Source organism: Porites lutea, chromosome 4 (genome assembly GCF_958299795.1).
Source record: "Porites lutea chromosome 4, jaPorLute2.1, whole genome shotgun sequence".
Lineage (NCBI taxonomy): Eukaryota > Metazoa > Cnidaria > Anthozoa > Scleractinia > Poritidae > Porites > Porites lutea.
This window is the reverse complement of record NC_133204.1, coordinates 47,631,112-47,646,227: the sequence shown is the minus strand read 5'-3', so window position 1 is coordinate 47,646,227 and position 15,116 is coordinate 47,631,112. Positions and strand designations below refer to the sequence as shown.

General features: G+C 38.7%; 1 protein-coding gene across 1 annotated transcript; it reads right to left on the bottom strand.

Annotated features, from left to right (window-relative positions):
- Nucleotides 1-8,162: 8,162 nt before the first annotated feature.
- Nucleotides 8,163-13,977, bottom strand: LOC140933871 (QRFP-like peptide receptor). The gene is made up of 3 exons (XM_073383536.1): nt 13,943-13,977; nt 11,490-11,584; nt 8,163-9,873 (listed from the first exon to the last, which is right to left on the bottom strand). Exons 2-3 carry the CDS (start codon nt 11,509-11,511, stop codon nt 8,612-8,614), a joined length of 1,284 nt encoding a protein of 427 aa, XP_073239637.1. The 5' UTR covers nt 11,512-11,584; nt 13,943-13,977; the 3' UTR covers nt 8,163-8,611.
- Nucleotides 13,978-15,116: the final 1,139 nt, after the last annotated feature.

Below are 15,116 nucleotides of genomic sequence, written 5' to 3'. Positions count from 1 at the left end.
GTGCGTTTTGCAAACTCTGAAGGGACTTAGGATTTCCAAATCACAACGTAATTTGCCGCAAAAACGAAATTGAGAATAACTCTTGACTGTTCAAAACAGCAAAGCAAATTGCGATCGTATTTTTGTCAGGGGAAGGAGGTAGACTTTGACTGTTACAAGTTAGGCCGAAGAAGACATTTCCAGAGCTGTCAACTTTCCACGTCATCAAATATTGAGAATTGATAGGGGAGAGATGATAGATGACGTCATATCGCACGACAAATGACCTCATTTGTGCCAAAAATGCTCGCTGATTCCGATCGACGTATATAGCACATAAACAGTTCATATTTAGCACATTATCGCTTAAATTACAGTGGCATACCAGAATTTATGGGGAAACGTTTCATGTTACAGTAGCTCAAACAACGCAAAATATTTGAAAATTTATGGTCAGAAAGTCGAGTCTACAAGAAATAGCAACTTTGGCGATTATCCGGGAGATATCATACTCTAATCTGGAGACCGGGAGATACAGTCCAAAATCTGGAGTCTCTCGGATTATCCGGGAGAGTTGACATTTCGTAAGAAAGATCAGAACGCAGCAGACAAGTCGATAATTGCCCGAAACAGGACGCTCACAGGTAACGATTCTTGAAATAAAAACGGATCGAAATCCACCAGTCTCAAATTACAAACCATGACCTTTTGAACTCTTTGAAATGAACATCTGTTGCCTAAGAGGTCCGCTAAGATGATTGACAGAACAGAAAAACCTAAAATTCCTTCGAAGTTTGCAAAACGCGATACAAATAATTTGCCTGTAGTATTGTACGAAGCAATGAGCTGGTTGCTTACACAGACAGGGAATCTCTTGTCTCAGCCGATGTTTTTGGTTTTCAGTCGCTTTCGATCTTGTGCGAGACTAAAAAAATTTTGTCTGTCTGGAGAAATAATGCCGGTCACTAGGCCGTTTTGAAAATGGAGCTGTGTAAATCTTCCTGTTGTAATGGTTTTGTATTCGGTTTAAGGTTGTGATCGATCTATCGCTGTTTTTCGGTTTAGGGTAATTTTTAGAGCGGTTTTCGGTTTTTTATAGACCCCAATGCCCCCCTCCTTGACTGACAATAGCTTAAACTTTTTTCATTTGATTTTATAAACAAAGAGCGCATATCATTTTAAGCAAGAGACTATAAAGGGGACAGAAAGGCCATCCCCCATATACACCCTATTCCATAGGTAATTCGTCTCGAGTTATTTTTAGAATCGGGATAAAGTTACCTCGCGCGAGGCGTGGATGTTTCGTGGAGGTTTCGCATGACCAAACGCCGTGCAAAACATGTCGGGCGAGAGGCAATGAAAGCGTAAAAAGATCGAGGGCATTCCTGAACATTGAAGCGAAATGAGTCGGCGGTTACCTGAGAAAAAGGAATCGCTGGACTCTTTGACAACCCGTGAAATCAGTTTAACTCGAAGTTGTCGTAACCTCAGTGCTTTAATAAAATGAGAGATTTCGCCAGTCTATTGAAACCGGTCGTTTGTACAATTTAGGGAGTTTAAGATCCAACGACGCGGACGACAACTAGAACATCAAAAAAACAATAGCTTTAATTAGCAACTTCGCACGTGCAACACACTTTTTTGTTCATTTCTTTCCCGTTTTTGCACGACTACGACGTGAAAATGCCTTATTTCGCGTTTTATGGAGGACGTAAATAAGCAATGACGAAATTTTATTTCTCTTTCTGAGCTTGAATATGGTCCCTTGAAATTCAGCTTTAGGAGGGTTCGCCTACAGTTGACAAAGTAGGTGTGTAGGAATAATCGCTATAAAGACTGAAAAAAATAAACATCAAACCAAAAATTGCTCTCTTCAAACTGCAAATTATAAATGATCCTGAGAGAATATTCAGTGTGTTAAGGATTTCCCTGCTCTACTGTTAGCTCTATACAAGAGAGGAAGGGCGATTCTTTTTTAATTTCGGTTTTGCTGACACGGCTTTCGCAAAAATCTCGATGTAGTCGTTTTCTTCGACAAAAGGAATAGCAAAATCGCTCTCCGCGTCTTCCCCCATTTTGTTCTGCGTCATTTCGTGAAGGACGCGTGGCTCTCAGAGTGGGTCATCCACGCGGAACACATTCGCGCTATGTGATTGGCTGTTGTCTAATCCCCCTTGAGATCTGTGGTGTTAAAAATAACTCGAGACGAATTACCTATGGAATAGGGTGTATATGGGGGATGGCCTCTCTGTCCTCTTTATAGTCTCTTGATTTTAAGAGAATGAGAAAACTCTTATATTGAAAGATCTTCAAAGCGATACTCCTCAACTTGGCTAAGGCACTTGTAAATGTGAGAGTCACACAGAAATGTTCTTAATTCGAGTTCTCAATCTATTTGCTCGTTTTTCAGTTCATGTTGTACCTGTAGTCTGTTCTTCAGTGGGGTAAAAACCCTATCGTGGTACGTATACTGAGTAAAAAGAGGAGAGGGTGCATGGCAAAAAATCAACGCCAACAACGAATCAGTAGCACCAAAGAAAAGGAAATCAAGCCAGGATGCAAAAGAAGACAAACAGCTTGATCTTCTTTTTCGTAGTTAACATTTCTTTGCCTAAAGTAATATTAAAAGTGAAAAACAGTCGAACCTCCCGTAAGCGACCACCCAAAATGCAAAGACTTAGTGGTCGCTTACGGCTTACGGAAGGAACCACGGAGGGCCTCTTCCGAGGAAAGGTCCGGGCACATCTACTTTAGAGAAGTTAATTTATTGAATGCAATTTCTAAGTGACGCTATGTGTAGTTCCATGTTGTTACTAAAGTTCTTCGTATATTCTAATAAGTAGCATAGTGCACACAGCGAACACAGAGATCAGAGAATGTGTCAAGTGGTTGCTTACAAAAAACAAAAAAACATTGGGAAATAATTAAACTTTTAGGCCCAAAAAGTGGTCTTGGTCGCTTACAGGAGGTGGTCGTTTACTGGAGGTTTCAACTGTAAGGCTTTGACGGGAAAATGTTGGTGTTTTGGATTGGCGGTCGCTTACGGGAGGTGGTCGCTTACAAGAGGTGATCGCACATGGAGGTTCGACTGTACTTTAAAAGTATGATCTATCAAATATTAAAATTTATCAAAAGAACAACTAATTTCATCCGGAGATGATCCTAAGAACTTTAAATACAGGTTTATTACTATTTACATGTAACTCTTTAAAACAAAGGAAATTGATTTTTAACTTTTTTTTAACCGTAACTGGAAAAAATTAACCGATAGCCGTAAAAGAGCCAAAACTTTTAGCCGATAATCGTAAAAGACACCACCCCATTGAGACCCTCTTACGACGTTTTTTTTATGTAATGAGGAGAGTAAAAACTCAATAGAAGACTGTTTAAACTTGACATGTTTTCGTACTTTCAATGCGCTTCACTGGAAAAGAGACGTGAGTAAAGAACCGTTTCAGTTTATTTTGGAAACGAGTTATGGATGATTTATCAAGTATTCGTGTATCAGCTGTGTTTCAATTTTAGACGCTTTGCATAATTCCGACTTCCGGTTTCCGGTTGCACGAAAGCGAGGCTTAAGATGTAAGATGATCTTTGACCACGCTGTACTGTCATGGCTGACACAACTGGAAGTTGTGGACGTACTGACTTACTGGTATAAACCTAAATCTCGCAAGCTTGGCTTCATATAGAATTGATGAGCTTTAATTCTGGCTGAAATGTAGGGTAGATAACCTTAAAATACTGCAACGAAAGCGGCGTGTATTCAAAGGTAAGTCTCGCGAGTTTGTCAAATAATCTGAATAATCAGTTATCAAACATTTAATTAAGACTCCTCCTTAAGCTTACTTTGCTTTCCTTTTTCACAAATTATCTTTAGAGTTTAAGAATTCTTCGATCAAGAATGGAAGAACATCTGCCGTATTAAACACTAACGACAGTCTTTTACAAAAGCAATCGGATGGCACTGAAACTGGAACTACAAATCAGCATGCTCAAGAGAGTTTTGATCAAGATGTTTCCAGCTCGATCCAGCGATAACAGTGAAGAGGATCTTAGACGAGGTAAGTTGTAAACTACCTGACAAACCGTTCTACTTTTGTTGATTGATTAAATGCTCAATGTGTGGCTTAATTTACTCCGAAAAATTACATAACAGATCTGCGTAGGCGTTCTTTAATTCATCATATTCTTCCAACGTATTTGTATGTGTAATCAAATGGTGACGAGTGAAATTAGGGAATAATTTCACGCGTTTTGTCCAAATGCTAATAATTTCCACATCCTAATAATGTTCAGACCTTAAATTTGGCTTATAAAGTTCAGAATTTTTCAGACTTTTTCGGCAAAATACCTGTTAGAATCCTTCTTGATGTTCTCTTGTGTGTTCAGGTTTTATAAAGGGTCTCTTTGTGCCCTGACATCTTCATTCACGGCATTTTAAAACTTCGTCGCCATCTTGACACTGAGACGTACGGAAGGGTTGCTATGGCAATTTTGTAATTTCACATCTGAAATTACAAATTAACGCTGAAATTTCTTCAAATTGACCCCTGGATCCAAGAAAAATTGGAAAGTTAAGCCTCACCCCAATTTTGTCAGTAAGACCTCTTATGTTAAATCCTTTATATGCCATTATTTCATCACCATGATCAAACATGTTTGGGTTGAGAAGACCACTTCTTTCCACTATCTCTCAGTCAGATAAACTTTCATAATAAAGGTGAGGAACAAAAGAAACACACCCAGTGAGGACTAATTCCTACGAGAAGAGCCTAATAGGTCTCCCTACCCTTAAAGTCTGAATACATGTTTCCTTTTAGTTCTAGCGATGTGGAAGCTTCACAGTAGAACTCAGTGCAGTCTATGATAACACGTGTCTTAGGGTAACTGTTTTTAAAGGCTTGGGTCATACTTTGATCGACTTGTTCCCTTGTTGGCCATATTGGAATTGCTGACAGACAAAGGTAATTAAGGTTCACCCAACTGACAAATATTCGGCTGACTGTATTTTTGTCAATTCTTAACAGCCACTCCAGAAGTTAAGTGGAGAAGCCTCTCAGCCTCGTCAATTATTGAATTCGCCTTCGTATGATGTCAAGAATTATGCAGATCATTATTCATTAAAAAGACTTTTAACTTCTTAACAAGCTTACCTCTTCGTAGACTTTCTTCAAAACTTTGACCTATTTCAGTCTCAGCACGGTTTCAGGACTAAACGAATGTTTTTTCTTACAGATAACATATTATGAATATGAAAAACTTTTTGAATGCAGAGGTCCACTCAACACGTAAATATAACTGACTGGTTCCTGTTGCCGGATCTCTAATTAAAGAGATGCTGTAGCCAGACGTCACTTGATTTATAAAATGAAACAAAACTGAATGCAAGGCTGGCACTACGCAGAGGGCTTAATAAGGCTAATTTTGTTAGCCGAAATATTCACCCATAATAAATTAGCCCTTTGCCGTATATGTAGTGCCATCCTTGCATTCAGTTTTGTTTCATTTTACATGTCATGAATATGTTTTGCATATTCTTGCGTTTCTTCCGTTCAGTTTTAATCCGAAATTCAGCTATTTCCTCTTCGGGTATCCGTGGAGGCCATTTTTATTATTTCACTATTGCCCAGGCAGCCTCGTTAATTTCACTGAAAAATATACCATCAATCAACCTCGTTTCCAAGCAAATATACCGTCAAAACGATGGTATGTTGCTTGCATCTTCCAAATATGGTATGCACCAGTTGGGTATGGAATCAAAGGTAACGGCGAAATATTTTGAATAAATAGTGATTGTTTTTATTGACTTAGGTGCGTCAGCAACGAGGCTCATAACAGCAGGTGGGGTTGTAGCGGTCGAGCTCAGCCGCTGAACATTATCATCACCGATGAAACCAACCATGTTATCTTTCCACATCCGGAAATCATCAAAAATAGTGCTGGATAAGGACTGTGGTACTATATACCTTTCGTTAACGAAATGTAAGTCTGACATGATTCAATTGGACGGGTTAACTGATCCCTTTGTTGTTCAATATTATTATTTTTTTATTTTAAGGTTGAGATATATAACTTCATATTCGCTGGGTTCCCTTGTGAATCTATGGACGTAGTAACCTTCCTAGTTCAGCCACAGGTCAGCCTTTTAATAACAGTTCGGTGCCGTGAATCAACAGCCAATCACCCACAGTCATATCCAAGAGAGAATGATTGTCATATCTTATTAGTGCGAGCGGCAAAGCAAGTCAAGCCAGTGAGGAACAGGTAGTAAAAAAGACAGTTTAAAGCCTCCTCAAGCACGGTCCTATGTTAGCCAGCCTGGCAATAAAAAGACCGATCCAATGAAAGAATAACGTGCCCGATGCCTTAGGTCACGGGCTTCAGTGTGTGTTTCTTAGGTTGTGTTCGATTAAGATTAACCGTTTCATCCAAAACCGCTTTTGGTTCAGGGCTTAATTAAGTTAATTAGTTAATTCCCGAGGAAATCTGGAAATGGCTACATCCAGCCATACGTACTAAGAAGAACAAAAAGTTATGAGACAGTTCTGGCCATTCCCAAAACTTTACTTCGCTGGGCGTTGTTAGAGGGGTTGAAAGGCGCAGTGTATTTATCTGAGCTCTTTCTCCTCTGATATTCTGACGAGCTGGTCTTCGCGAACTTTGGTCAGCCATTGTAACTGCCAACCAACGAAAAATTGCGGTTTTGGTACGGAGACGACTTGAAAAACCACTCCGAGGATTATAACCAAGGTCAAGTCTGATTCCATGTGTTCGCGCTCTTCATGTGACTTTGGGAACAAATTTCAACACAAGTGATTTTTAAAATTCATTTCAACTTACAACTTATCTTGAAGTCATAAATTAGGGAGTAGCACAGGGAGCTAACTGTCTGCATTAGTTTATTCGCAAAAGAGTGATAATGAAAAAAAATTGAACTTATTTTACAAGGTAAATTTAGAATTAAAGGCCTACCAGGTTATGTCTGCAGGTAGTTAATTAATATTGATACGAGAACAAAGGTGCAATAAAGAACATGGATTCGTCAAAAATGGTTTTAAATTAGTGAGAAAGAGATCTAAACTTTTCAAAAAGTTAAGACTTTCTTATTGTTAAAAGCAATTCTGTTATAGCAGTGGGGATCACTTTCCCTACAGCATGGTCTTATTGCCTGCCTTGTGGTCACTTGTTTTCTGACGAGCAACAGCGACCACCCTTTGGAAGGGGGTGGGTTGACCACGGTGACATAAAGGAAATTTATTTCTGAAAGAAATAAATGGTTTTATGCTTAATGTGACTGATTAATGTGTCATTTCTCCAGTTACTGGGGAGGGGGCGTTCCTGCCATCCGGGACATTATATATTGTGTTTTTAAGACATGAAAGCGAGGCACAAGGCCTCTCTGCTCACTGCAACAAGAAAGTTGGAAAACATTTTTCCCTCCCTTCCCTCCCGTTTTGCTCCACTTTCATCTCCCGGATGGTGGGTGTGCCCTCACCTTTGCTGGGATAAATCTTCTTGCGTATCTGGACTTTCCTAGCTTGATATGCTTAAGTGAAATAAACGGCCACTCTTGTGGCCAAATTTATCCCAAACTGGAATTGCCATTATTGGGTATCCCAGCAAACAGAGCTCACCCAAAGCAAGACTCCACCAACAGCAATAACTGACTCAATAATACTATCTAAAGGAACATGGAGCATAAACGGACCAGGAGGGAAGTTGGTAGCCTCCCACACAGACGTTTTTAGGGGAGCTCGTGTTTCGTCCCTCCCACAATTGTGGAGCTCCCCTAAAAACACCTGCGTGAGAGGCTAGGAAGTTGGGGGATTTGTTGACTTTTGTGGCCAATTTTTAACCCGGGGTAGGGGTTTTTCTAATGATCATCGCTTTTGCACTCTTTTAACACGATATAATATCGCAAGACTTTTTTCCTGTAAATTCACTATTAATATGGTATAAGAGGTAGTGGCTATTAATATGCTATAATCATGTGTGCAGTTGGCAAATAAAAAGCATATCAGGGAAACTATTTATTGAATCCTGGTTGTATGACTTACAGCCTTGATTATGCTGAATGTTACCTCTTATAGCTGACAGGCCGGACAGCCGTTTTTAATATTTTCTTATATTTTATTAACCCTTTCTTTAAACACCCCATGAAAGAAGTATTTTCATAGAAATTGGAAAAAACTGAAGTTCAATATCCCTTGCAATACCGCACGTTGGGCTAGAGATCATCTAAAAAAACGGTTGCTAAAAAAATAGTGGTTTTTAATGTATCCCTTGGGGACGCGGGGTGGGGGATAATGGTAGCTTTTGTAGAGAAATATTGTTCTTGGGTAGAGGAGATTTTTAAACGTACTTCTGCAAATGTCCGAGGGGTTACCCGTGGTCATTCCCCGGAATGGCCGTCGATAAATGCATCTAATCTATGACATCACAATAACAATGTTAGAATACTGTTGGGTAATGCTGTCCAGCCTACTTTGTATTCATATACGATCTATTGATGTCAATAAATGGTTGCTCGCTCAGAAATCAAGTATGAAGAGGCCAATTGAGAACCAGCATGTATGCACTGTCTCAAGGCCAGATTCAGGCAATTAAAATGTTCTCAGCAAAAGCTTTTTCATGAAGTCGTTGTGCTTTCTCTTGCCTCTGCAACTGAGCTCTCCTTGTCTTGCCATGGTGGACTGACTGTTGCTCGTTTCTTCACATCATGACTGGCGGGATCCACCAGGAATTCGGTTTCTCTCACCTTTAAAAGACTTATCTGTCTAATAATTGGCAAATCACCGTTTTGCTCTGTTTTGTTGGATAATTCATACAGTCCTTTCCTTCCAAGTGTTGTATCTTCGACGACGTATTCCTGAGACATGCACCGGGCCAATACGGTGTTGGAAGACGTATGACTTCCGCGGGATCTCAAGTTCCCGGCCGGTCCGAAGCAACTCCTGAGGACTTCGAGAAAAGGGCGGCGAAAATTTCTGTTCAGTACAATGTAAAGGTAAGGATTTATTGCGGAGTTTGCGTGTGAGATACCGAAAATGATTAACAAAGACAGGTTGTTAAATGTTTTATCTTCGAAGAATATGAAAAAGTGCATTAAATGCGCAGGTAGCCAGCACAGCGCGAAAACCACCACAATAATGATGAGCATTTTTATCGTCCTGCGCTTGCTAAGTTCTACATTTCTGAGATTAACTTCTGTTGGATTGCCAGGAATTCGTCGAGCCCATAGCTTGAAAGAAATAATACTGTAGAATATGCAAATGAAGAGCAAAGGCACCAAATATAGAGCGATAAAAATAAACGAAAAATAAATCCTTGACGCTGTAGAAGAATCGGCCAAGGGCTCCCACAATACAAAGCAGTGGTAACTGTTATCTTCGAGTAGATTGCTTTTGTAGTAATAGAGGTAGGGTGACATACAAATTACGGATACCAGCCAAATAAGCATGTTTGTCGTGGGAATGTGACGAATGACGCTTACACGTTTAAATGGATATGCAACGGCGAAGAAGCGATCCAGCGCTATCACTGTCAGCGTTAAAATGGATGCTGCAATGGACAGAGCAATTGCAAAGTGTAGTAACTTGCACGTGATCATACCCATAATGCCACCGAACCAGCGGCTTGCAACGTACGTGTAGGCGACTGAATAGGGCATGGCACTGAATGTCATAAGGAGGTCTGCGGCGGCCATGTTGGCAATTAAGCAGTTTGTGACTGATCTCATAAAAGGCCTTGTAAACACGATAAAGATGATGATTGTGTTACCACTTAAAGAGAATAGAAGCATTATACTGTACACTACGATGATGGTAACTTGGTGAATAATTGACGGTGGCTGAAATGGGTCGACCAACTCATCAGTGGAGTTCATGGAATCTGAAAAAGTGACAATTTTATGAATTAATGACTGGAAAACGGACATTTCACTCTAGATTAACTAATACAGAGTCCTCAGTTTACCAGAACTTGGATCGTCGTCCGATCACTTACTAAATAGTGTAGAATGCAGTGGCACCTTCCACCTTCTAACCATCCATTTTTCAGCTGCAGTGAAAACCCTCGTATTTAGTAATTCATTCACGCTTTTTTAGACTTGCCATCACATTCGCACGGGAAGTTTACCACTTGGGAATAAAGATGAAGACAAATATGACAATCGTCTTATTCTTTTCACTATCCCCAACAGCAAACTGCCCGTGCGATTGTGATGGTAAGTCTTAAAAAGCGTGAATGAATTACTAAATACGAGGGTTTTCATTGCAACTGAAAAATGGATGGTTAGAAGTACTGCAGTTGGTGGCCTTATTTCTCTTCAAAACGGGAACCTTCGACGCTAAAAACTCTTGACAGTTTTTGGTAGAAGCTATATTTTGCTTAATGTTAAGATTTGTGTCCAAAAGAGAGGGACAAATGCAAAGTAAGTTTGATGAATATAGAAGTTCTTTAATATCACTGCGCACTCAGCTTAAAATTGTTCTTCTTAAAGTGCTAACTGTATTCGCCGTATAAGTTTCTGATTACTATGTTTCTTGCAATAAAGCCTTAGGTAGGAATATCCTTTCAGATAGGAGATAGTCCGTCGGCAGTCTTCCTCTATTTGTGTGTCAACTTTCACAAATGTGTTAACGTATAGCATTTTAAGGTTAAATTTGACCAGCATTTTGTGCAGCGAGTTCTACGGTCACGATTGCCTTCAAACTTGCAGTTGTAAAACTAGAGAGCTCAGAGGCTTATTTGCTGAAGTTAGGGAAAAATCTGTCGTGGGATTTCAAAGGTTTTCACATTTTTCGTAAAAATGTGGTTTTAAATACATGCCGATATCTCAAAGGTTTTTATACCTACAAGAAAATAAATAACATTTTCTTAAAGTTCCATTATTATTTATTGAGGATGCCAAACATCATAGAAATCGGTTGAATCTTTTATTCTGAAAAATGTAAATCAAAAACATAACCAACACGCATATAAACAGGTTCGGGCCACCTTAAAGTCTTTAGCGTGAACTGGGTTGGCGAGTGAGCTATAACTGATGTAATATTGTACACAGTTTATTACCCTACCGTGTCGTTTGAGAAACTCAGTGTGTTAGAATTAGAAGCTGCAGGCCTCAACTGATCAGTTGTTATGTTGATTTTAGATACAGAAAGTTATCTACATAAAGGTCTTTTTGATCAGATCATGGCGCGCAAACCTACGCTACCTTTCAAGATTGCAGGCATTGCAGCTGCACCACACACTCACAGTTTGACACTAACAAAAATTCAAGAAAAAAAGCAAACATTTCTTCATATTAGTTGACTCGTCTGATATAACAGAAATTGCGTAGGCTAGCCTTGTTTTAAAGATGTTAAATTCCATGTTAAAGCAAGGTCAGTGAAACTACTTGATAACTACTCTTACGTAGATCCAAAAGTCACGTCTTTATATATTTAAAATCTTTTATTAGTTCATCAGATGGATCGGAATAAAATAAAAATATAGAATATATTTACCGTTTGCAATGGTCAAATTCATCTCCAGTCGGGTGCTAATGGCGTTATTTCTTCAGTCTCAAAGCCTCAGTCTCTCTTGAATCTAAAGTTAGAACCTTTTAGCCAAACGTCAAACAAAATCAGTGATTCAGTTGAGTTAAATTGGAGCATTTGATAGACCCAAGTCCAAGTGAGAAAAACAACATAACTACTCAGCTGTTTTTCAAAGGACTCCTATTGGATACCAAAAGACATTTAAACCGATATGTCTGTTTCCAATAATTATAGCCATATAGCACCAATCATGATTAAAATAATAAAAATCAGATTGCATTTTTAATACAAAATATAGGACAAGGAAAAGAAACTCAGTCTTCTCCGTCCCGCCAAAAACAAACAAAAACAAAACCTGAATTCATGATACATGTATTATAGAGAAACGAACATTAGCAAACAGCAATTATCTCTAAATCACGCAATTGAGTAAGGAGAAAAGATCTACAGATTTTGTAAATCCATTTTTTAGAATTTTTATATGAAAACCTTTAGTTTTTAACATTATTGAAACTTTGCATATAACAGTCTAATTTTATATATCTCACTGGTCGTTTCCTTATATATAATAATATCAGTGGTATAATGCCAGCCAGCCAGGATGTTTATTTTCTATCACAATCAGTGGTTATTCAACGCATCTAGAGGGGCAGACTTCAAACATTAAAGTGAGCTTCGGAGAAAGGAAACTAAGATATCTAATTAATTTGCCATCGAAATGTTTCGAATCGATGATTTCAGGTATTAGTGTAACAGAGTACAAGCAGGTTTAACTGAATAAAATGTAAAAATTGTACGGTAGTAGGTTTGTTCAGCGAGCAATGGCGCCAACTGATCAAGAGAAAAAGAGCTAGTGGGGATTATGAAATACAGTAGTTCATAATCCCCAGTACTTCATGTGAATCCAACTTTGTGTCTCTTACCTCGCACATCTATAACTCTTTGTAACTTCCCACCTCCATTTCCCCCTTCCCTATGGCACTCCCACACAACACCCCTCTACCAATCCCAAGCAAGCACTACCCATGCACTATGCTTGTACGAAGTGCTCGTTTTCTCGATCTACAAACCATAGAATAACAGTAGAATAACTGTCAAATGACCAATGATCTTCGAAGCTATCCGATAATAGAAGCGTCAATCTGAATCCTAATCTAGAGATCGTCTACTACTCTTTTATAACGTACACCTGCGCAGTTGTTCCGGAAACGGAGGCGTCAAGAGGACGGCGGAGGACAGGCGCCTTTACTTTTGCGAAAAAAAAAATTCGTATAAAATCATGATTTCGTAGAATATTTGAAAGAAAGACATGAATAACTGCACATGGAATCTTTTCTTTTGATGTTTTTTTCCCAGTAATAGCTTTACTAGTTGAAATGTTCTGTCACATTGGTACAGTGGCAGACTTTCACTGCCGAAAATCATAGTGCCCCCTCGAATTCTAAGAATCGATTTCCCAGAGAAATGGAAAGATATGATCTTTCCATTTCTCTGCTGAGAAATCGGTATTACGGCTGAAGATCTGAAGATTTGCAACCAGGGGCTTTAATTTCTCCCGCGTACGGCAAATCTATTTGAGGGAGCGACAGATTGTTGAAAAACAAACATGAAGTCAACGCTTATTTCTTTTCGAATCCTTTTTTAGACACATGGTAGATTGACGTAGAGATACAAACGTTTGCACAAGCTTAGTATTCTTTTAAAAGACAAGTTTGCAAAAGTCTGCCGCTCTCTCAAATGTAAACAAAAGATTACAACTTTTTGAAAGACGATCACGAATTCAAAAATTGCTTCAATTCTTATTCCAAGTAAAAGGGTGACATGCCCTTATAACCCAGTCTTTACAAGCACTACAGTTCAGGTAAAATGTACTACTTTATTACAAAAAAAATTATATACTAATTAATTTTGATACGACGCTACACTAAAAAGAGGTTTGTCTGATAGATGAGACTGCCTATTCAAAACAGTATTGAGTTTCTAAATCGCAACTTTTTTCGTTCAGTGGTGCATTTTCAAATCAACTTTTTAAAAAGGAAACTAGGTTCTTATTTAAACTGAATTTCGTTCTGAATTGCCACTATGCAATTTACCAGAGGCTCGACGCTCTGTAGTAGCTGATTTGTATAGGCCCCCATCTTCGTAGAGTGAACGACTTGAAGCTTCCCTTCACTATTTCAAAAAAGTTTCAAATTAGAAAACAAAAACTGTAGACAGGATTGACATTGCTTCCGAAATTGCACTCTTTAATATTGCTTAAAAATTCAGACAAAAATAAAACAAGAAAAAGGGGTGAAAACTTTCGCCAGATTACTGGGAAAGACAGTAACGGCTTAAATATAACAAACTTTATCATGAGTTTCGAGAAGAAAACCACTGAATGGATAAGTACGGGCGAATATTCCCATATTAAAACTCACCTTTAAGCAGAGAAGTTTACTTCGGTAGATCCAGGACAAAATTAACCGCTCATCAATTCCGCACGCAATTTTTTATGAACGACCTATTGAGCCAATTAAAAAAAAGCTCGATGAAAATGATTAAAATGTACGATTGGTGTTATATATCCTGTCATAGTCTTAATTGTGTTTGTCTCTCTCCCGGCACGTAAACGGGCCATACTTCCGAGAAATTTCAATTGCTTCCGCCGACACACAAACAGATTAAGTGCGATTTTTCGCAATTGCAATCGCTCTTTAGAGTACGTGTAGTAGCGGCATATAGTCGTCGAACTACAGTTGGCTAAGTCACGCCAAAAGAGATTTCAGTAAAAACTTATAAAACTCAATTAAATCGGCACTAAAATAAAAAAAAGACTTGGAGATTAGCATCAGCAACAACAAAAGTATTATTTATATCGGAGATTGTTCATATTGAATCTAAAGGCGCCCTCAAATACCCCGATTCGGTCAGTTACCGACGAAGCTTTAAGGGTTTACCTCGATGCGGGAGGTGAAAGAAGTATTACAACTTCCATAATAACCGTTTACTCCTCTCGTCGAAAGGAAATTAAGTGGCGAGTTCAGTGGTTCAGGAACGGAAGTTTTTATTGTCAATATTAAACTCAATCGTAAACGGCTTGATTTTTCAGTTGAATGAAATATTAATAATGGCGAAATATTCATTTTCTTGGCCTTAATAGTATTCGTTCTGTAGAAGATGTTTGACCGGTTGATGGTTGATGTCGAAAGAGGACAGACGGACCGCAAACCATTTACATCATTTTCTTAAAGTTAGTACCTCCTGTAACTTCCTTGTACCTTAAAACATTCTCTTAGTTCTTTTTCTAATCCTTAAAATTTCTTTTTTTTCGTACACTTAACACCACATAATCATAGTAATTACGCAATTTAATAAAGCTAATTTACGTCAGTGCCACGTTTATCGCTATTGCCGGGGCATCTACCCACGCAAAATGTACTCAGATGTAGAAATGAGTTCGCTCTATTCACGTGCTTCTTTCAAATACAATTATTACCAAGCGAGAAATAAATGGATTTTGATACCAAGCCAGATTTCAGGTTTTAGGTTGCTGATATACAGAGAACATCTTCTACAAACGGACCCTCTCTTTTTGCTAGGGCTACTGAAAAG

Coding starts and splice junctions, on each gene's coding strand:
- LOC140933871 (XM_073383536.1), bottom strand. CDS start 11,511: ATGAATTTGACCATTGCAAACG. Junction 9,874..11,489: donor GAATTTGACCATTGCAAACG/GTAAATATATTC, acceptor TCACTTTTTCAG/ATTCCATGAACTCCACTGAT.